The 23,581-nt window shown below is 40.4% G+C and overlaps 2 protein-coding genes across 2 annotated transcripts in view; both read left to right on the plus strand.

Annotated features, from left to right (window-relative positions):
• Positions 1–249: 249 nt before the first annotated feature.
• Positions 250–11,156, plus strand: LOC309677180 (kazal-type serine protease inhibitor domain-containing protein 1-like; the record flags this gene model as incomplete). Its single annotated transcript, XM_082489933.1, is given in 6 exon segments — positions 250–300; positions 304–306; positions 1,448–1,904; positions 8,179–8,339; positions 9,881–10,025; positions 11,026–11,156. Coding segments are annotated over 6 exon segments (948 nt in total).
• Positions 11,157–17,191: 6,035 nt separating this feature from the next.
• RANBP17 (RAN binding protein 17) overlaps positions 17,192–23,581 on the plus strand; it is a gene marked incomplete at its 5' end in the record, with an annotated part of 160,550 nt that continues 154,160 nt past the window's right edge. The window contains 4 exons of the mRNA XM_082490223.1: positions 17,192–17,722; positions 20,898–21,044; positions 22,094–22,184; positions 23,359–23,525. Coding sequence (XP_082346349.1) covers positions 17,192–17,722; positions 20,898–21,044; positions 22,094–22,184; positions 23,359–23,525 — 936 coding nt within the window. The remainder of the gene's footprint in view (positions 17,723–20,897; positions 21,045–22,093; positions 22,185–23,358; positions 23,526–23,581) is intronic.

Raw genomic sequence — 23,581 nt, forward strand, 5'->3', positions numbered from 1 at the left:
TTCTCTTTTATTTCATCTTGTTAACAGTGTCTTAGTCTTATATGTATATCTTGAAAATGTGATGCATGGAGAGTTATTAACAAGCACATAAAGGTGCTCCATTTGTAGGGAGTGGTGATCCTTGACCCAAGCTATTGAGTCATAGTTGCAGGGTCTGTAAGTCCATTATGCTTCACTTCTGCCTCCAACAGACAGTAAGATACATCTCTGCTGAGCTGCATGTGGTTTCAGCAGTGGTAACAGTGGCCTATGGTCTATAGACAAGAAATCTCAGCACTGCAAGGGAGGGGAGTTTTCTGGTAGGAGGTAGGATGACAGGGAGTATGCCTAAATCCTGAGATGCACAAACGAAAGTGCAACGCCTGGTGAGAAATAACCCTGCAAACCCATCTCCCTGAACTGACAGAAATTTATGCACAGAAAAAGTGGGAAAAGAAATCAGTTACCTCTTTCATCCTCCTTCAGAACTCCAGTTTAAGTACATCTTAAGAAACGATGACAGGAAAGTGCTATGAAAAGACAAGTGATGCATCTAATACTTCAGCAAACCTCCTTCTGGTGTGTTTAGAGATGCTGTGGCGGCTTGCTCATGTTTGTCTGTGTTCTAAACCTTTTCCACTTTGCTCTTAGAGCTAAATGTGGACCACATTATTTTGGGTTGCAAACTACAGACACCCATAAACACTGAAAAGAAACTAAATGCAGAGAGAACAATGGGTTATTTAATGGGTCTAGGCACCTCTCATCTTAAACCAAATAGTTTAAAGTCAATGCCAGATGTTTTGGATTGTCCCTTGCTTGTAAAGAGCCTGTAAGTAAATTGTTAATTCAGAACCCCTAGCTGTGATCATTAATGGATGAAATTTGGTGCTAAACCTTGCTCCAGTCTCTAGAGCACTGGTTCAGCTCAAGGGTACTGGTATCCTGGGTGCTACCTTGTACTCATGTTTATCTTTTTGAGACCGTCTTTCACAACTAATAAAGGGGGGGGGGGGGAAGGTCATAGCACTTAATTTATTAATTTTACACTAATTTAACCCTCTTCCCCTTTCTACAATAGGAGCAATACAATCTCGTTTCAGCAGGGCAAAGCTTTGCAAATTTGGCTCAAGGAGACACTGAGCAAACAGCTTTTCAGAGAGCTTCAACTCAGCTGTCAGAAGGGGCAGTTTGGCTTCTGTGCAAGCAATACTTGCATTCCAAACTGCATTAGAGAAAAGCCTGTGAGTTTGTATGCATTTTTATTATCATTTCCAGATTAGGAATCTGATGCTAATTTCTTTTTAAAGCCTGTGTCTGCAGTAGAATTTATATTCTAAAACAAACAGAAAAAAGGAATGTGATGCTTTTCTCTCACTAGCTCATTCTTTTCTTTTTTTTTCTTTTTTTTTCCTCCCCTCTGGCTTTACTCCAAGGACCTTTTCTGCTTGTTCGTTACATTCTCAAGATGAAGCACTCGATGGTTACAGCAGTGCTGGTAGTACTGGTGCAGGTTTCTCAGAGTTTCCCTGCCTTGTACCATCGAAGCTGGTGGAGGCTGTTACGGGAAGGAGATAGTTGTGGAAAATGTGATTTGGCACTTTGCTCTGAGCCTAAAGACTGTCCAGCTGGGACTGTATTGGACCGTTGCGGCTGTTGTCCTGAATGTGGAAATGTGGAAGGCCAGATCTGCGACTTGGATCAGGGCAATCATTTTTACGGGCAATGTGGGGACAACCTGGAGTGCAGGCTGGATACTGATGAAGCAAGGTTTGGGGAAGTCCCTGAGCCCCAGTGTGTGTGCAAGTCTCAAGAGAGTATCTGCGGACCTGAAGGGAAAACCTACGAGAACATCTGTCAATTCAACAAGGCTTATGCTACAAAAAGAAATATCAGCATGAAACATAAAGGACCATGTGAATCAGGTAATATGGACAGAGGCACTTCCAAACTGAAAAAAGATCTGATTGTTATTTTCAGATTTGTTACTAGACACTGTAGTCTAACTTTATTAAACTAATACTGCATTTTTGTTACAATTAGCATTATTTTGTTATAATACTACTTTGTGTTAAAAATGTGTTCAGGAGCGGGTACTTAATCTTGTATGTTATAAGCCTCTATATTAGACTAGTGGATTTAAATCACATGGTGACTAATATGCCATAGGTCTACAGACCAGTTCTACTCTGAATGAGCAAAGTATGAGATATTTTCTACAAAAATTCTATGTGTAGTTGGGAGTAGGTAAACAGACAGGATAGTCTGGGAGGACTGGACAAACTATTATTACATGAGGACTGACTTGATATTAAAGTGGTGATAGCAAGGTAGATCTCATTCATATATACACACACATATATATGTATACATATCTGTGTGCATGCGTGTATCCACCTGTGTGTATATATGGTAATTAGTGAAGTAGAGGCAACAGAAGAAGATAGGGCTTAGTTAACAGATCTGTTCTTTTCACAAAAAAAGTCCAAAATAATCCAATTTTGTGATCATCATAAAATCTAGCTAACCCATTAAATAGAAATCCAACTACTAGAATAAAATCAAACTGAAACAATTTCCCCAAAGACACTTACAGTGCATGAACAGCTCTCTGGGATGACTGTTAGTGGAAGGATTCTTAGCCAAGTTGTACAGGAGAATCTTGCCTCCTGCTTATATGCTGTTCTCATTCTTCACATTATTACAAGTCTTTACTCCTGGGCACCTTTCACCTAAGTCACATGAATATAAAATGAAAAGGAAAAAGAGAACAGGCTTTTGTTTTCTGAATGAGAATATTTTTTTTTAAGTTAGCGAAATATTTTCTCAAATTAAGTAAGTAGAAGAGGTCTCTGGGTCACAAATGGGTCACAGTTCTGGGAATCTGAAATTGCACCTCTGGCAAAGGTTCATATATGAGAGTAACTCGGGTACATTTTACCCACTCCTTGCTAGCAATCCGTTCCCTCCAATTTAGACTGTATGCTGTGCTTTTATATTGAATGAATACTGGATATTGAATACTTAAAAGGAAAAGTGATGAACAGTTAATACCAGGCTTCTTTCCTCTTTCTCTAGTTGCAAGAGAAACATCCATTAAAGAATCCCTTATTTGCCATTAGGGTATTGAGCTGGAAAACACTTGTCAGTAAAGAGACATTCAGAAAACTCAATGCCTACCAGCCCACAGTATGATTGAAAGCTTGTTAGCCCTCGGGTAGGTGTTCTTATTTGGGATTAAAATAGCACTAGTTCTTGCAGCATAACCCCTTTGGGAATATTTCGGTTAGAAGTGCCACTCAAGTAGCAACTGATGTCAACTTTGCAGCAGAGGTAGCTGTCCAGGCATACAGGCTTAAAGTAACGGTCTGCTCTATTCAGTTAAACAGAACCGGCCAGGTACAAAAAGCTTTAATTTGGAAGTACTCCCACTTTTAATTGCTGGTGTTGTCATCCACCCCTGAGGTGCATAACACCACTCATGAAGCATAAGGAATGAGCTCAGCTGCTCTGCATGCAGGCATCGCCCCCAGCGCTTTCCCAGTGGTTCCCTGGGTCCTCAGAAAGCCTGGACCCTCTCCTTAGAAATGCAGAGAAATTTCCTAGGATGGCTCAGCTTACTGAATTGCACATAAGCCTGGGGGAAAGTTCATTGCCATGTCAGTGCTGTGCAGAGTTCAGTTAAGAAAAATGGGGGCCTGTCTCCTTGGCTTTTGCAGAGGAAAGTGCCCAGCTGGCATATGTGCCCAGCTGCAGCAGAGCGCTTGATCCTGAGGTTGGTGCTGGGCTCGCCGGGGAAGGGAGCATGAGTGTCCCTCTTCTCAACCTCTCTGAGCAGCAGCTGACCATGCTGGGTTTGTAGATTGTTTTTCAGGCCCTGGAAGGAGCCTGGGCCTTGCAGCAAGCAGTAGGGCACAGAGGTGCTACCACGGGGGCACCATGCCTCGGTCCCCCATAAGAGTCTACCAGTAAGCCCCCTCTTTGCCACAGCAGCTATCTGCAACAGCACAGTGGGCGTGTGAAAGCGCACCATGATTTAGACTGGTTTTTCATGGCTGCAACTGATGACAAAACGCAACAGGGAGTCTGGCTCCAAGAGTAGCAAGCTCACTGTGGCACTCGCTTTCTGCTGACTCCAATTTGCATGAGAAACAAACACTGAACACTGTGGGGTTTTGGTACCAAGCTATAAATATAACCTTCACTCAACTCGAAGTACTTTGTTTTGTTATTTCTCCTTCAAAGCATCTGCTGTTTCCTATTGATGCCAAATGGATTAATTGTATACAGCAACCAATGAATAAATAAATAACAATAAACCCCTTTCATCAGAAGAGTATAGCCTTTTATCTTCCGTCTATCACCAGAAAAGGGGGAAGAAAAAGGCTTAGCTTAGTTAAAGAAACACTGAAAAAGCCCTTCTTTTCCTGAAAGCTAGTTTTGATCAGGTTATCTAATAATTTACCAAGGTTACTTAAGTACATTGACTATATACAGATTCTCCTCACTTAATCCTACCTCATTCACATTCAAACCTCTATTGCTGATGATTTAATGAAATAACAGAACAATCTAGTAGTGATTCTCTTTATATTTAGCTGTGTCACATAATTAATTTTAAATATAAATTTTGGAGTAAAAACAAATAAACAATCCACAATTTTTTCTGTCATTTTCATCAAATCAGATGTAGATTCACAAAAAACAGCATGAGTTAAGTTGGGAAAAAAATTGTATTATCTATTTGATTAGTCTGGAGTGATATTGGGTTAATGTTGATTGTGAAAGGTTAAGCAGTATTTTGACTTTTTGTGGCTTCTGGTTTATGTCTTCTGTAACACACAAGAATAATTCATGAATGGGACTGTAAAAAGAAAGGAGCAACTACTGCACCTTCAATTCCAGACACTGAGCCACCAGAATGCTTTCTATAGCTATCAAGAAAAATTTAGCTATTCCAGGAATCAAATTAACAGGTTATCATAACAGTCAAGATCTTTTTCTAGAGACACAGTTGTGCAAAAAAAAGTACACACAGATATGGATGGCAGAACTTGGCTGAACACAAAAGCTGAAACACTCAAAAATGAAGTTTGTAGATTTCTGTTAAAATGATAATTACTGCAATTTTCTTCTCTAAAATGCAGCAAAATAGTGTTGTGAGACGTATTATTTTATTTCTGGAGGCACTTCAAGTTTGAGCATAATGCAAGTATTTATTTTGTGTTCAGATTCAGAAAAAGCAGTTTGGTTAGATCAAAACTGTGGGTCTTCCAACTTGCTGTGAGTTTGATCTCACATGATGCCAGTCCTGGTCAGCCCTGGTCCAGCAAAGCCTTAACTACCTCTATAAAAGTACTCTGCTGGGTGGGACTCAGACCATATTGAGACATTTCCACCTAAGCTATCATATGGATTCTCCTTACAGTTAATGGAGGAAAGGGTATTTCGAGAGTGGAATTTGTCTTGGTGTATGGTAGACAGTGCTAGACAAATTTCTTGTACACGAACGGCTACAATGTAGATTTGTAATTCAGACTCCTATGCCCTGGAGGCTAAGAATGTGTTTACACATGGTGAAGCCAGACCCTCAGCCTTGCATGGCTGAGCCCTGGCTGTGCACAGTCATGTAAGCAGGACTCAGGTCTTGGCAATACGTCAGTGTTGTCTGTGTATCCGTAGGACACCAGAACAAAAGTACTAACCAGTCAACACCTGCCTACTTAAAAAGGTTTTCCTGCTGTCTCTACAGAAATAAGTTAAGGAACTCATGTGAATCAACATAGACATTTGGTTTCTTTTTTACACTTTAAGCCTAATTACAGTGGATGTATCAATAAAAGGAGTGTGGTTGCACTGAGTTTTAATATTTCAAAGTATGTTTTAATATAAGACCCTACACAGTAAGTTGATGGGCAAAAAATTTCTCATCCAAGATATTCAGTTAATGCTGATTTGAATACACGATTTTTGAAATAATATACAAGTTCTGAATGCACAGTTCTCATGAAAGAACAAAAATGTAAGGGTTTAAGTATTCTAGTTTGAACATCTTTTGACGAGTATCAGGATTGTTTAATGAAGCATTCATAAATTGGGAAATTGATACTTTTCTGTATAATTTGTTTGCAATTAATTTAGTTAATATGCATTTGATATTTTCTGCACAGATACCAATCCTGAAAAAAATGACAAAAGTATTAGAAACTTTGCTTGAAACCCTGGAACAGGCTGTTATAATTTCAAATGCTGAAGCATAAACACTGTATCTACAGATTGATTCAAATATTGCAAGTAAAAATATATTAATAATTTACTATAAGTTTCTATTTCCAACCATCTGGGATCTGTGCAAAAATAAAAGCAATTATTAAATACAAGTCTAATGGCCCAGAAAATGCATTCATTTTTAAACATTAGTATGGAAATAGAAAGAAAACAGACTTTAGAAGGAAAAACATTTCTTGGTGAGGACAAATAGATCAGGAAAAAAGCAGAGATCTCCAAAATAGGAAAGCTGTGATAACACTAAAGATGTTATTTTGCTCTCTGCTGCTAAATATCATAAACTCCTGTTAACATTTAGTATGTTCTTACATTCTTATAGAGGGATATGTACTTAAATCATGTATGAATGCTTCAGGTGACAGTTTATTATTTTAATGTCTTCAAATCCCTGGACTTGCTCCCTCTCGTGGTTAACGTCAGCTTTTTCTTTGGGAAAAAAGTCGGAGAGGATAATTCAGAGGCAATAAATAAACAGTGGATGGAGATGAGGGTAAGAAAATAATAGGAAACAAGTAAGTGGAAATCTAATAATTATATTAAACATAACATAAAACTTTATAAAAATAACTGGATTTCAATCACTTCTATTACCTGCCACGTCAGATGAAATTGATAGCAATTGAGGATAAATGTGAAACATGTCAATGCTGTTATTCTGTAACTTACTGCAAGGAGTTCCATGGGTAACAGAGGGGGACAAAATTCAGGAAGTTCGAGGCAATTATGTACTCAGAAAACAAATTTTGACAAGCTAGCAATCGCAGTATTTTAGCTTTTAAGCTAACCGAAATGTAACACGAGAAGAACTATCACGTATATTTGGGGTTCTAATTGACAAGCGGCTGAATATGAGCCGGCAGTGTGCCCAGGTGGCCAAGAAAGCCAATGGCATCCTGGCTTGCATTAGAAATAGCGTGGCCAGCAGAAGTAAGGAGGTGATTGTGCCCCTGTACTCAGCACTGGTGAGGCCGCAGCTCGAGTATTGTGTCCAGTTTTGGGCACCTCAATACAAGAGAGATATCGAGGTGCTGGAGCGAGTGCAGAGGAGGGCAACAAAACTGGTGAAGGGCCTAGCAGACAAATCATATGAAGAGCAGTTGAAGGAGCTGGGACTGTTTAGTTTGAGGAGGAGGAGGCTGAGGGGAGACCTCATCACTCTCTACAACTATTTGAAAGGACACTGTAGAGACGTTGGTGCTGGTCTCTTCTCACTGGTAATTAATGACAGAACAAGAGGGAATGGCTTCAAGCTCCAACAGGGTAGGTTTAGACTGAACATTAGGAAAGGATTTTTCACAGAAAGAGTGGTCGGGCATTGGAATAGACTGCCCAGGGAGGTGGTTGAGTCACCAATCCTGGATGTGTTTAAGAGACGTTTGGATGTGGTGTTGGGGGATATGGTGTAGGCGAGAACTTTGTAGAGTAGGGTAGATGGTTGGACTCGACGATCCCAAGGGTCTCTTCCAACCTAGACAATTCTATGATTCTATGATTCTATAATCAAGTTACTCTATGATTGTCTGCTACAAAATTTCTTGTACTTTCCTCTGAAGGTCTAGTTGAGTACTGGCTGCTCAACTGGTGGCCCTTGAGTCTGGTCGATGATGACAGCTCATGGGCTCCAAATTAAACTTTCAATTTCACCTTAAGTTTCATGATCATGTTCAAGGGAAAGGACAGATGGTCTTTTGAAATAAGTGATTTTAAAAAGCCTGTTCACCCTTTAATGAGACACAAGGTGTCCTGAGCTTTCAAAGCTGCTTGGAATCATGTGGCTCTTCATAATGTGTGAGATGGTAAAGGGCAACCTGGTTTTATCACGTAAAATAGGAATTAATGTAATACGCTTTTGTGTTTGCGTTGTCTTTTGCTCACTGTCTTCTAAAGCACCATTATGTTGGTTCTTTGCAGCTCCTGTTATTTCTATGCCACCTCAGGATGTCCAGAATTTCACAGGCAATGATGTCATTTTTGGCTGTGAGGTGTCAGCCTACCCTATGCCACACCTCGAATGGAAAAAAAAGGGAAGTAAAATGTTTCTGCCAGGAGATGACACCCACATCTCAGTACAGGTAAAACCTGGGTTTTCCACATGTCATGCAGTTTGGGATGAGGAGTAGTGAAATCCTCCTACAGGATACAATACTTTTGCAATAAATGGATTCCGGACTATGTAAAGAATTCTGATTTCAGTCAGTACAAGAATCATTATTTTTGGCAGCCCAAGCAGAAGAAATAATGGGGTGGTACCATCCAGCTCGCTTCAGGGAAAGAAAAGATGGAAGATGTAGGTATGATTCTGGAAAAACAAAATGAACATATAAACGGAACCGTTTAGGCTTCTACCAAAAAGAAGGTGCAATTCTGGGAAGGATGGCTGTTGGCAACCGTTTTTCTATTCTTGATGCAGAAGCAAATTCTGGCAGGTATCTAAACTTCTCCTTTGCAAGATGCTGTTTCTGGATAACCGCCATTTGGGTTCAGTCCCTGAGGCATTCAAAAGAAAAGCAGAGAAACTCACTCAACACTGTGTTTTAATCTGAGGGGAAAGAGTAGAATGGCATTAGTATAGGCTTCAAGCAAATCTAGAAACAGCCTGAAAGTTTGAGCTAAAATTAAATAAATCAAAATGTTAATTCTTTTAAATGAAAAGAACTTTCCGGGGACATGAGCTAATTCTGCCAGATATAGAGGCAGACTGCAGTAAGGCATCCGCATGCCTTCTCCAATGGACAAAGAATATGAACAGAGACTATGCAGAGAAATGCATGGAAAATCTAGCTTTCTGGATACATAATCCAAAAATGAGAAGATCCAAAGACCATGGGGAATAATCTGAACAAAAAGGCAGGTAGAAAAAAACACAGAAAAAGCTTATTAAAGTACCAAAAGTATTGAAGTACTAAGAGTGTAAGTTATTTAGAAATGTTTCCAGAGACAGCATAAACACAGGTGGGATTAGTGGACTTAAAAATTGCTCAGAAACAATGGTGCAAGTACCCACATCCAAACGCTTGCCACCTCAGAAGCTAAACTGAATGCTGTTAATTTATCTCATTAATAGTCAGCACGACAGCATCTCTGTTAATGGTTTTGTGTTATTTGTTTGGAAAAAAAAGCTCACCCCTTTAAGAGGCTTTAGCTGCAGTAAGTTGAAACTGATTGCCACAGAAGTGTGAAAGCTCATGGTATCTTATGCCAATCCAAGTGCCAGCTTGGTCAGGCCCATGGGCCCTGAACAACTCACCCAGACCCACCTGCCACTTTCATCCTGAAGAAATCTTATGAGCCTGAGAACAGGTGGCAATGCTTTGAAGCAGCAGCAGCAGCACAAAGTGGTGTGCTGGGAAGCAGAAGCATCAAAAGGACAAGGAATCAGAGCACTGTGAAGGGCAGTGAGGTTTAAATAGCAGAGCAGGGAAAGCATGAACTTGGAGGTGTAGAGACAACAGGCTGTTAAAAATATAAGGCTGCAGAATCAAAGAGAATCAAAGCATGATGGCAATAAACAAAAAGCAAAAGTTGGAACGATGTTTAATCCAGCCACAACTATTTTGAGGAATATGGTGTCTCTTAACTACTTAATTTTAACTATTTCTTTCTCTTTTCAAAGGCAAGAGGTGGGCCTCAGAAGTATGGTGTGACAGGCTGGCTGCAGATTCAAGGCCTCAAAAAATCAGATGAAGGCGTTTACATCTGCCACACCAAAAATAAGTACGGTGCAACATATGCCTCTGCAAGATTGAAAGTCATTGATGGTATTTTTTTTTATTTGTATGTAAAGAATATAAAAATGCATACAAGCGGGCTGCAAAGGGCGGGTTTGTCAGAATGCAAATAATGGATATGAGAAATTACCTAAAGATGTCCATATTTTAACTTTTCTGTGTGCTATGCTTTGCTTTTATCCCCTAATGGGAGATTCAGTCCTAGGTATTTAGAAGTCGGAAATACTTATGAATTCTGGGGAAAAAAATACTTAAATGTTAATAATATTGCAATATTTTGCTACAAATCATACCATCTTCCAGAAAACAGAAAGCTGTGAATTACAACCACACAGACAAGACACGTATTATCCCACTGTCCTTATCCTACAGAAGTCTTTTGATGTTAGTAGGAGCTCTGCACTGGGAACAACAGCTGCTGTAGCTAAGGGAGTCTTTGAACCATAGCAGTTCTGCTTAACTGTTTATTTTTCAAAAAGTTAGGAAGGAAACCATTGTTGTTCCTTAATGAGAGTGTTTGGAAAGATCTAAGAAATAGCTTGACTATTGTTTTGCATTGGGCCCAGTCCTGCAAAATAACATCCTTCTTCCTCCGGGGAGAACTGGGTTTCCTGGCAAATGCAGGACAAAGATTAATTGTCTTACATTTGCCTCCTGGTCTGGGGGAGTTTGCCACCCATCTGGTTTGTCACTGACCTTGCTTCAGCAAGGGGTTTTCAAAGCTTTATTGGCTCTGGTCATATTTTCAGGTGCATAAGATCTGCAAAGAACTGAACGTCTAGTTTACTCATAGTTTTGGGAATTAAATGTATTTTCAATATCTTAAACTGTGAATGATAAAGAAATTTTTCTCATATACCATGAGCTTTGATGGTATGAGGTCAAGTCATCAGATAAAAATCCTCTCTTTTTAATAGACAACTTAACAAGGATTCAGAAACACTAAGCTTGCTGTACAGATCCGAACCTATACTTTTCTCTTTGTTCCTATCTACAACTCATTTAATCTGCACGCAATTATGTCTTGCAGGCTCATCTCCTGCATTTGCATTTACTGATGGCAGTAGAAGTGCAAGCTACAGCATTGAATATGGGGACTATTATGACGATTCTGATGATGAAGATGAGGAAGAATATGAATCCGGGGACTATGAAAATTGAAACAACTTTGAATAATAATTTTTATACATTTGTTGTCCAATAGCTTTCACACTCTGTTATATTTACTAGTAATCTCTATGTTGTAAATGGCTCCTCTGATAACACACATATTCACTTGTGTATCCACCTTCCTGAAATTCAACTTTGGCTGAAGTGTATCATCCTACTTACCAGAAATAAGAATAGTTGTAAATTCATACATTTAGACTGTTAAAATTCTTAAACATGCACTTGTCTACTAAGTATACAGAAGGAATCAAATTTTATATTAATTTTTAAAATGTAAATTATAATTTTTTTCAAGCATTCTGTCTACCAAAAATCTCCATGGTTAAACAAAATTTGTACCTTGCCTCAATTTCCATTTTTCTATAATGTACTAAGATATATCAAGAGATTGTTCACATGGCAACAAGCCCAAGTATGAAGGTTGCAAAAGAGTCTTTAATCTCCTTAGTTCATATTTTCTCCTAAGTTTCAGCAAGATTTTTCTTCTCATTTGAAATTTGCCATGGTTAGTCTCATCGAGGGAAAATTATCTGTCTTTTGGGGGGCTGTTTACTTTTAATAGATACAGGAAGCAATCACAGTCTAAAGCAAATAAGTGCTGTTTTACTAGCAATACTCAAAAATACCCAGAAAAGATTTCTTGTGCATTCAAACAGATGAGCATACCTTTTGACTTCTTTTTGTAACAGTTCTTGCGCTACTCCTAGGAGTGCTGGCTCCTTTCCACCAGCCTAGGCAATGGTTCAAGATTTAGGATTATTATTTTCACTCTGAACAGCATCGTGTCTAGTGAGAATTACTGCAGTTTAAAGAAGGCAGCTGATCTGTAGCTCGGTGCACGCCCTTCAAACACACAGAGATCTGCACAACAGAGCTTGTACGTGTCCTCTGTCTTGGACTGTCCAAGACTTGCTCCTGTATCTGACCCATCTATACTATGTCCAACTGAAGTGCCTTCAGCATTGCCACAGTTCTGGAAAAGGCAGACAGAAAAGCGGGCACCGTTTTGTTTCTGAAAACCACCAGAACATATGCCCATTTTTCAAATTGTCTCAACCATTTCTTCATTAGCATGAACCGGACTGCAAATGAAACGCAATTCAAAACCACAAAACTTCAAAGTGTAAAGTAATCACGCTGTAAAATTTCTCCAATTGCTTTTGTTAACTAGTTACATGAAGGCTGGCTCTGCATTAATGGGTGATAGAAGATACTAAACTATGAAAACCACTTCTGGGAAGCAGTTACACCTATTGGTTTCCATTGGCTGAGGACAGATGAATTAACAGTAAATTACTAAACAACATTAATGACCAAGGAAGCAAAAGTTCAGGCATTGGAACGTAAAGCCTCCGTATTTGCAGTCTTCTTTAACCAATGCACAAAAACATATAGTGATTACTACACACACAGAGGTAACGCAAATTAACAGTATTAAGGAAGCTTTAAGGGTAGTCTTATTGTATGCATACATATACTGCGTAGATTTTTTAATGTATATACAGTGCATCACAAACTCCACTCCACAAATTTTGTGCTGCTTGGTGCTTTTTGCCATTAGGCAAATTTGTCCTTTCAATTTGAATTACCTTAAGAGATTGGGTATAGAGTGTGTTTGCCCTGAGGTATTATTGATCTGTGTCCAGGTAGTAAACAAGCAAATAATTTATTTTGTTCCAGACTTTCCGGAGTACTGTCAACTTTTAAGTAGAAAGCATGCCACTGTGTCACTGAAATGGCTTCATATTTAATTACTGATTTTGTTGTTTCAGGCTCTTCCTGGTCTTCTTAGTGATATGTCTAACAATTTTTTTGATTATCCGCTATAAATTAATTTGAGCATAAAATTGCCTGGTAGAAATCACTGAAATTTTCTTTACAGTGAGAATTTTAATGGAACTATTTAATCTGCAGACATATATTCAAGATCAGTTGTGCTTTGTATTGCAAGCGAATGAACTAGATTACTAAACCAGTCACTAAATTGTGGCAATATATTGGCATAGATTAGTACATGGCACAGAAAATGATCTTGAAATCATTAGCCATCAAAATAAATCAGAATTCTTCAGGGGCTTTTGCTGTTCTTAATGTAAAATGAAACACAGAGAGAAAAGAATGTTTGAATGATAAAATGTGTAGCAGAACCATATCCAATACCAGTCTGTGACTGATGAACTATGCCGATTTAAAAAAAAACAAACCTTCCCAGAACAAAGGGTTCTAAATTCAATATATTGCATTTGTCGCTGTATGTATTTTTAATATACTTAATAATGTGTTGTAAATTATCAGCCATTCCTTTCAGTAAGAAAACTGCATGTTAGGAAAAATCCTGATGTGATGCAAAAAAAAGAAGGAACAATAATACTCTGAACTTTTTTACTTCTTTTTTGGGGGGTCAGAAATGGCTGATTTTGTTTATATGCTTTAATCATGTCACTTAAAATTAAATAAAAAAAAGTATGTAGAAGATTGAGCCCTCTCTAAGCAGCATGGCAAATGAAGGGATCTAATTGTGAATGCATTGCCTGTAGCAACAGATCTATTCACATAATCCAAAGTAACATCAAGTTCGGGAAGTTGGTTTTATTTCACCTAGCAGAAAATGAGACAGACTTGAGCTGTAAACTGTATATGAGTACTGCAGGGAGGTCTCTTGTGAGACAATCCTAAAACCCTTATTTCATTCAGCTTCCATGGAACACAGCAAGAATTTTGTTATCTTCCATGGAAGCAAGTCTGAATTCCACAGCACAACTTCCTCCTGTCGATGCCTGTCACACAAGCGTCTTCACTGTGTCATTTCCCCCTCGCATGTAAAGATAAAGGAATTGTATAAAAGTCCCTAAATACATTACACTCCTTAATGTAGCTTTGTCCTTTGGGCTAGTACTCTGACATAGTCTGGGGTAGTTTAACAATCTAACATTCTTACTTGCTGTGCTAAATCTCAGAAGTTTTGTCAAGTATTAGTCTAGGAATCTCAGAAGTTTTGTCAAGTATTAGTCTAGGAATCCATTAATTCTTTAGCTAGACCAATTTTTTTCCTTTTAAAATAATCAGGCTATAGTTGACAGAAATCGGATACGGAAATGCAATTGCCTGCATCTGAGAGATTAAATGATTCAATTGATGATTAAATAAGGTACAAATAGTCACATGGCTGCACCGTACAGCTGAGCACACAGCAGAGCCTGTGCTTCCTGCCTCCCTCGTGGTACAAGCCTTGTGTTCTCAACTTCTGTCCGTGCTCATCTGTTCACATAGAAAGGAGACCCAGGGTGGAGGGGAGAGGGTGTTTCTGGCTAAGAGAAAACACATTTGCTCACACTTAGCTACCTATGCTGTCCATAGATTGTGATCATCTTGAACTGTTTAATTTAGTAATCTCATTTGTGCATGTCTTTGCATAGCTTAGCAGCACAGCCTGTGCCCATCACCTGGAGCAGGACAGAGTCATTGCTAGAGCTGAAACTGCTCACAGGGTCAAGGTCTTTGAAGGATATGCAATAGCTTCCTCTTACCTTTTCAACCTGTATTGGCAAGCTGTTTCTGGCTCTTCAGACAGTTTATAATTTTATTGTATCAGGAAGTCTCCCACAGTTTCCACATTATAATTTATGGTTGACTTTCCTCACCCCTAACTCACCATTTCATTCCCTGTTCCTCATTCCACATTTTCCTTGGGTCTACCAAGCTTCACACGGGAACTTTTGCAATGTGGGTGATGGAGCAGCAGGGAAACATGAATAATTCTACAAAAACTGCTCAGGCCTTTTATCATCTGTTAACCAGAATCAAAATGACATGGACTACCAGTCACCATGGAGTTCACAGCAGTGGAGGTCAAGGCAAAAATTCTTCCTACTGTGTTAAAACATCAACAAGAATTTCAAGCTTTTTGGGTGCAATATTCATAAATGCTGTCAGTTGGCTATAGCAGCAGTCCTTGTTGCCTCACCTCCATCACACTTCATTTTTTATTCCTTAATCCTCCTTCCTCCCTGTGCCACTGGCTCCATAATTGTCTTGTGAAGCCTAAACTAATACACATTGATGAGTTTTAACCTGGGCTCCATTTAGTCCTATGCCGTACAGTACCACTGCTCACCTTTAGCAGGACAAGGAGTAGACATGCTTCTCCTGCTTCAGCCTTTTTTAGGTTTCTTCATTAGTGACAAAAGCTTGGTGCTTTCTAATTGTGTATGATGCAATGTTGTATGTGCACGCAGTCTGTGACACGCTCTGTAACACACGCCATACAATCTCATCATTTTCTGCCAAAGAAAGCAGCTCAGATACCTACAGCATCACCTTTTAGGAAAGTGACTACTCTTGCTCTAGTGACAGGGAATACGCCATCCTTTGGTCCGAGTTATTCCAACTGACAATTGTCAGCATTGCTTATTTCTGTTCTGGATTTGTCCAGCTTCAGTTTACAGTGGTTAGAATTAATTACACCTCCTTCTTTGAAGTTAAGAAGTTAGCTGCATTAGAAGACTTTTTTTTCCCCAGATACTTGTAGACATTGTTCAAGTCACTTTACGTCCTTAACTTGGATAATCTCAACACCGACCACCTTCTGGCTCTGATTTACATGGCATGTTTTCCTCACTAACCCTGAATTATTCCTTTAACTCTAGGAAAAAAAGTCTTATTTAAGACTTTTTTAAGACTTATTTAAGACTCTTTTTGCAGTGCTTGAACTTAAGTAAAATATCTATCTTAATTTAGATGTCACAGACTCCACCTGTTACCTGAACCAGCGGTTAGCAAAGATCGGATTCATCTCATCCAACTGGAAATTGAGACAGCCCTGTTCTCTCAATTGTTTTGCCACTCTGTTATAGGCACCTGTAGAAGGTGATTCCCCCGTTTCTGGGATAACTGAGCCAACCATCCTTTCGGACGCAGCTATAACCACCTGAGCGCCATCTCTCTGGCCTGCTGAAGTGGCATTCTGTGGTTTTTCCACTCTCAGTAACCTTCCAGCACATCCCAAAGCAGAATGAAGCTCCCAGCTGCTGCCCTGGTCCAAAAACCTCAGCGCCACAGGCTTCGGTTTGGATCTTTTAAGAAGGACAGATAGGGCAGCACCATGCTGGCTTGGCCCATGCTTGTTGACTATTGATTTATAAATGTAGGAAATTAACATGACATTCAATTACACCCATGTGACTTGTGAGTGGCTGGCTATAAAATGGGGATACTCTTATAATTTCTCATGGACTTTGTGACCTGAAAAGCTGCCACGTTCACTGAGGAAAGCTTTCCTTTTCCTGGTGCCATCACACAATTGGTGAGTAAATTCTTTGGGAATTGTATCTTAATGTGCATTGTGCAAAGCAAAATACAGACTTACAGCAGCACATAAACGCGGTAACTACCGGAAAACACGGCCTTTCAGTCAGAAGAGATTCCTCTGCTTGCCTGCTGGTAGAAACCGCGCGGAACACCGCTCGCCACAGGGCGGCGGGCCCCTGAGGGGACAAGATGGCGCCGCCCGCGCCCGGCGGCCCTTCGCCCTGGCCCGGGCGGGGCCGGTGCCGCGCCCCGCCCGCGCGAGGCGGCCCCGCGCCCCGCCCCGCCCCAACGGCCGCCCCCGGCGCAGCCCGGCCCGCCCCTGTCAGCCGGCCGGCCCCGGCGCGGCGCGGTTCGGCGCTGCCCCCTAGCCCCGGCCGGGCCCGCCGCCCCTCCCCGCCGCCCCGCTCCGCTCCCGGCGCCGCTCGGGAAGATGGCGCTGCGCGTCCAGGTCAGTGCACCCGGGGCGGCGCGGCACGGCAGGCGGAGCGGCGGGGGGGAAGGCGGGGGGGCTGCTGGGACCTGGCCGGGCTGTTGAGGCGCGGCGGGCCGCGCGGGGCCGGGGCCGCCGCGGGGCTGTGGTGGGGGGCGGCGGGCTGGGAGCTCGGGAGAGGAGAGGGAGGGAGGGAGGTGTGCGGGTGAGGGGGAGCCCCGGGGGTGGTGCGGGGCCAGCGGGGCGGCTGCGGTGGCTGAGCGGGGTGCGGAGCTTCGCCCCGGCAGAGATGGGGGAAGGCGCCCGGGAGCGGCCGGTGTTGAGGCGAGCGGGCTCCGTGGGAGTGCGGGACCAAGGTCGCGGGTGGGCTGTGGTCAGGCGTGGGGGGCGGCGGTACGGCTGGGCCGGTGCGCGGGTGATGCCGGCCTCGGCGTGGAAGTTGGAGCCGTGGTGTGCCAGCGCGGGTGTCTGCGGGGACGGGCGGCTGGTGGTGTGGCCGGCGGGGGGTGGTTTTTCACGCTTCCCGTGGCATTGGCGGGTGTTCGCTTGGGACACGGGGTTCGTGGGCACTCCACGCCTGTGGGAGCTAGCCGCACCCGCTCGCCTATGGCCACTTCTTCCCGAAGGCGTTGGTGGGCTCCTCGCTCCGCTGCTTCCCTCAGAGCCAGAGGCAGCTCCTCTCCAGGAGTTGTCCGGGGTGAACGTCGGCCCCTTGAAACGGCGTCTCGAAGCGCGGAAGCAGAAAGAGGGGGGCGGGAAACGGGCCCCAGAAGGCACTGAGGTGTTCGGCATTCACACAGACTCCGTGGGGCTTCGCTGGGTTGGTGGCAGCAGGCTTCGGCGGTGTGAGAGAGGCCATTTTAGGCATCTATTTAAATACTTGGTGTGCTACATAAAAGGACCACTAAAATATCTTTACTTATCACCTCATATCCAAATGGCTTTTTTCTTTTTTCTTTTTATTTCAATTTGTTGTAAACTGTGGCATGTCAGCATGGGTTATGCCCATCCTGTTGCTCTCACGTAGAGCTGGTGGAACCGTCTTAATAGAATGTTTTCAATCAGAAAATGCTGATTAACATCAGAATGTCTGTGAGAATTTGTCAGCGTCAGCGAAACTTTAATCATGAACTTACCTGGTTTCCTGCCAGTTCGCTTGGCTCCTTGGCTGCCTGCCTGGTGGGTTGCTGCCGAGCCGGGCCCCCGGCATTTCTGGCCCTTGGCTCCTTTGCAGGCTAGTAGGAGAGCTGCCAGGGACCTCTGAGAGCTGGAGGGGTGGCACCAAAAGTATCTGGAGAGCTTTATGTAGCTTATTCTTGAATATTATGAAAGTGTGACAAGCAGGAAAGAAAAAAAAGTCATCACAGTATCAAACCTTTTTCATGAGGATGCGAATGCGTTTCTTGGAAAAAAGTTACACTTCTTTGTGAATGAAAGTACCACTTCTTATACAGGGCTCTTTCTACCCTTAGAGCAGCCAGCATCTACCTGCTAGATCCTCTTCACTGGCACTACTCTAAGGAATCACCTTTCAGCTATTGATAAGAACTTGAGTAAAGGAGGTATCTGAAGGCATCAGTTTCACATGTTTTGCATCACAATAAAAAGTGACTGTGACAGCCTTCTGTTTTCGTGAAGAAAATAGATATCAAATATTGAGAACTAGTTTTTGATTTCTCATTGGTTTCTCCAAATATTTTTTTCTTAATGAAGTTGACTGATACCTCTATTGCTCAGTACAAGATGATTGTATTTGCTGCTTTCAGGTTGTATTTTTTGGTTTCACTATCCAAATCAAGGAGAAGCAGCACGGTACTACACATAAGATATAACCGAGAGAACATCTAACAAGTTCCTTGGCAGCCTGAGAATTCTGAGTGATCTCTGGCCATACCTCAAGCGTACCAATAAGAAACTGTCATAATGTTCTCCTGAGACCAAACAAGTCCAGATAAAGCATTTCAAAGTGCTGAAGGCCATCAGTCTCAATAGCTGATAAACCAGCTTTTCTTTGAGGATTGTTATCTAGTTTTTGTTCCAGGGTTGCTTTAAAAATTCATGGTGGGTTTCCCTCATTGTCCTTCAGATAAAATACTTCACAGTTTTAACTTGCCAACAAGACGTTAATTCTGATCCTTAGCCTAAATTTCTAAATTTTGGTGTAACCTTAACATATCAACACCATGCATTAAAGTGCATATGTTCTTGAAATCCACAGTCAGTTCTTTGTGTATAAATTATTGCTTAGCGAGCTTATAAATGGTTTGCTGTTTTAATGCCAGTTAGTATATAGATGATTTACACCTTGGTGATAGGGCTGATAGCCCAGTTTTATTCTGGACTTTCTCAAACTTGTTGCCGAGTTTGGCCTGACTTGAAAGTGAAATTTCAGATCAAATATAGAAGAGTCTTTAACTTCTGCTGGTTATGACAGAATTATTTGGTTCGTGCTTCTCAGATTGTGTTGGAATTGTTCTATTATGGGAAGATGCATTGTAATTTCTGTCTGAAGACTATCTTTGCTAGATGTCCTTATTCCCATGTTTTACCCCAATTATGTGAGTTTTGTGTTGTATTATATTTTCTCTAAAGTGTATACTTGCATTTTATGAGTCTTAATTTTCACTTGGCATGGATCTGGCTTCATTTAAAATTGTGTTACTGGGATTGTTATCTATTCCTTATTTTTTTCTCCACTCTCCCTGCACATAGTCTGGGGTGGGGGGGCACAAAAACAAAGGATGTCTCTGTTGAGTTCAGTCTTGAGGTATATGATCTGTTTGTTCCAGAAGCAAATGTGCTATTTCTTAAAGTTTCTCCAAAGGAGGAAGTCATGACCGCTTTTTGACTGAAAATTGAGGACTCTTAAAATGTCATTATTACTGAAATTCAGAAAAAGCTGATCAAAGCCAGGAACTCCATCAGCACAACAACAACAGGGAAAAAATGGGGAAAAGACCATGTTTGGTTTTTTTTTTAAGATAAGAAATGTATCTTTAAGAAATGACATGCTTTGAGTGACAAAACCACATGTAGTTCAGTTATCAAAGACACTATTACTGTCTTGGATTTTTAAAAGGCATTTGAGCTACGGTGTAAGTGATGGTAGATTGTGCTGAACCAAAGCTTTTATTTCAAGTACAAAACATCTTTTTGGAATGGCTGGTGACAGGATTTTGATGCAAACTTTTAAATGAGACTGGTCAAATACTGTGGGTTTCTCTTCCTCTTCTTTCTAGGCCACACTCAAGTCATTAAGTACTTACTGGGTGCCTTCTTATGACGTGGTCAGTTCTTGATGAGAGTTACATAGGCTTTGGGATGGATGCTAAAACTCCTGTTAGTGTAATGATTCCGAAATGTAGTCAAACGGTTCATCTCTCCTGTGAGGCAGTGGCTAGTAGATATACATCACATCCCTTACAAAGGAGGGAGGTATTCCCCCCCACACCTTCTTACCAAGGAGAAATTTTTCAGCTTCTAGGTGGAGAGGAATTTTAGCTCTTGTTACTACTATAGCTTCTGAATTGTCCCATCTTTCACTGATATTTGCATCAACAGAGATAGGCAATGTTAATTTTTTCCAGGTGTAGTAATTTGATGTGTAATTACAGCTTTTAAAAGGAAATTTGGCACAAGTTTTCCAAGTAGCGTAGCTCAAAACTGTTCAGTGTTCTCCATCTTTTCATCTCTCTTTGGAAAACCTATGTAATTCCCATCTGAAGACTCAGAAGAACAGATGGATTGAACCATATTAAAAAATACTTTGGTATCTGAGAGAATAAAAAATGGCAACTTTATTTTCAGAGTTATTTTTGGCTTCTTGCCACAGAAGACCTCCTATTTTTTGTAATTTAAATGTGAATCAGCTGGAAAGCTTAGCACAGGTAACAGTTCATGTTACTGGGATAGTATCTAGGTTTATATACACTTAAAGAAACCTTATGTGGTTGAAAAGTCTTAATGGAAGTTCCAATTGTGTTCTTTCCTAACAGAGTCTGGCAGAACTAGAAGTACTATGTAACCATCTATATGAAGGAACTGATCTAGCACAACGAATGCAAGCTGAGAAGGTACTCTTGGAGCTTATTGATAGCCCAGAATGTCTTAGCCAATGCCAACTTCTATTAGAACAAGGAACGGTAAGTATCTGAAAGATGCATTATCCATAAATGTAATCATGCTGTTGGAAGCTCATATAGGTTTCTCAGTCATGGGCCATTACCATGTCAGTACAATAAAGGCAAAATGCTTTTCCTTTTTTTTGCCAAGAAAGGTTGGATCAGATCATGCTTGAGGTTCCTTCCAACCTGGTATTCTGTGATTTTTTTTAATACATATTCTGTTTCATAAATTATTCTAGAAATGTTTTCATTTGGAGGTGGTCTATGTAGAATTGACAATACCTTACATTAGGGATGTCACGGACAAAAAGGGAAAGCGTCTTAGCTTTTGGTTGCAGTACTTTCGGAAGGGTTGGAATCAGGGGTTGTGTCCTCTGTAGAGCAATGTCTGGACACAGCGTGGTACAACCTGGTTTTGAACATCACCTTGTTCTTATTTCCAGCTATAAGCTACAATGGAAAAAAAGTGTTAAAAAAATCCTTAAAATGCTTTTCTGTTGTCTGTTAGTTTAAACCATTATCTTAGCATTACTCAGTTTAATTTTTGGTGTTCAATTTCATGGTTAATTCTAGATAAAGTGATATGGGAGTTGGTTCTTATTTGATAGTCTAAGCTGAGTCCCACGCAATTCTTGCTGTGTTTTTCAAATAATTCAAAAAGAGAGAGAAAGAAGAAGAAGAAACAGATTTAAAAATATCTTTAATCCAGGGCTGGATCCATTGTAATCATCTCATGGTTCTAAACTATCAAGTGATTTAAAAACAGGTTTCAAAACTAAAGAACTCCACTGAATAGTGAAATAACTTTTAAGTGAGTGGTTTCCATCAAAAGGGATGATATTTTTAGGTCTCCACTATTTTATTAGTGTTTTGTAATTTATGTTTATGTGGAATGAAACAAAGATATTACTAAAATATATCCTCTGTAAATCCTAAGTAAACACTTAACAAACATAACCAGAACCCAATAACCACTCTGGTTTATTGATTGTTTATCAGGATTTGACTTATTGTCCATGCCTTTAATTAGCCTGGTTTTGAATAACAGCTTTTGATGTGTTTTGTAGACGTCCTATGCTCAGCTTCTAGCAGCAACGTGCCTGTCTAAGCTTGTAAGCAGGGCATCTCCATTACCTATTGAACAAAGGATTGACATTCGTAAGTAACGTTTGTGGTTAAAATTTCATTATATTAGTTGAATGTAAAACTTCATCTCAGTGGATGGTTTGTTTTTTCTCTAGTTCTTCCCATTGACCAGGTTATTCTTAAGGTAGTCATTGCGAGGGAGTGAACGTAAAGGTGATTGTGAGATCTTTCGGCATTTCTCTGCAATTAGCTCACAAATAACATTTCCTAGTTTCAAAATTAAAATAAATAAATGTTAGCTCAGATTACTTCATATTTTAAAGAAAATACTAATTTTTCAAGATAGTCTATTTATCCCACAAGACGTTAAAGAGATTTAGTTCAAGGATGAAAGCTGCAAATATTCCTAGTATACCTGCCAGTCACTTACATGTAACATTTCTCATGATCAGCTCTTAACGTCTGTAAAAGTCATGCCAGGTCAGGTTCTTGCTTGCAGGATTAAGATCCTACAAAATTTTCCTTTTTAGCATCTATGTTAAAGTCATTGCTATATCCTAAAAGACTAAGTGTGTTAGGTCTTTAAAGGTTTTGCACAAGGAATGTATGATTCGATATGGATTTTTAGAAAATCTGCACAGTTCTATCACTTCTGTGGATAGTAGTATTCTGAAATGCGTGGCTGAGAATCTGCTTCATCTGATGAAATATTTCAATGTTCTTTTAGGTAAAAATTACCTTTAATCTACTTTAATTTTATATGTTTCAATGGCTTTTGGAACAGGTTTATTTCCTTCTGGTTAGAGAAGAATTTCTGCAGCTGCAATCTGCATTGCCCAAAGGGATGTTCTAGATCGAATTGAAAACATTCAGTAGGGACTCTCGTCTGAAAAAACTTTTGTATATTTTGAATTGGCTGTGAGAGCTGCTGTTACAGAGTGAAATAATCAGTGCCCAGTATATGAGACCATAATGAAAAAATTACTCTGTTTTACCTGCCAGTGTTCTCTGAATTTGCAAACTGTTGTCATATGTGTCCTACAATACTGATCATGTATGTCATGTGCTTTGTGTTACTAAATGTGTTTAGCTGTATTTAATGATTTAATGTAACTTATAGTTATTGTACTAACTGAAGGAATGTAGTTTTTTTTAAAAATCCACGCCATGAGTTTCTATTAGAACCATTTAATTCCATTTCTTTACAGAAGACTTGTGTTGCTGATATTAAAATGCTTCTTTACAGGAAATTACATTCTGAACTATGTAGCATCTCAACCAAAACTGGCTCCTTTTGTCATCCAAGCCCTCATTCAAGTCATTGCAAAAATTACAAAATTAGGATGGTTTGATGTACTAAAAGATCAGCTCATCTTCAGAGACGTTATTGCTGATGTAAAAAAATTTTTGCAGGTAGGAAACAATCGTTCACTTCTGCCGTTCTTTTCTGTTTGGACCTCTTCATTTTT

Source organism: Vanellus vanellus (assembly GCF_965231255.1).
Source record: "Vanellus vanellus genome assembly, chromosome: 13".
NCBI classification, from domain to species: domain Eukaryota; kingdom Metazoa; phylum Chordata; class Aves; order Charadriiformes; family Charadriidae; genus Vanellus; species Vanellus vanellus.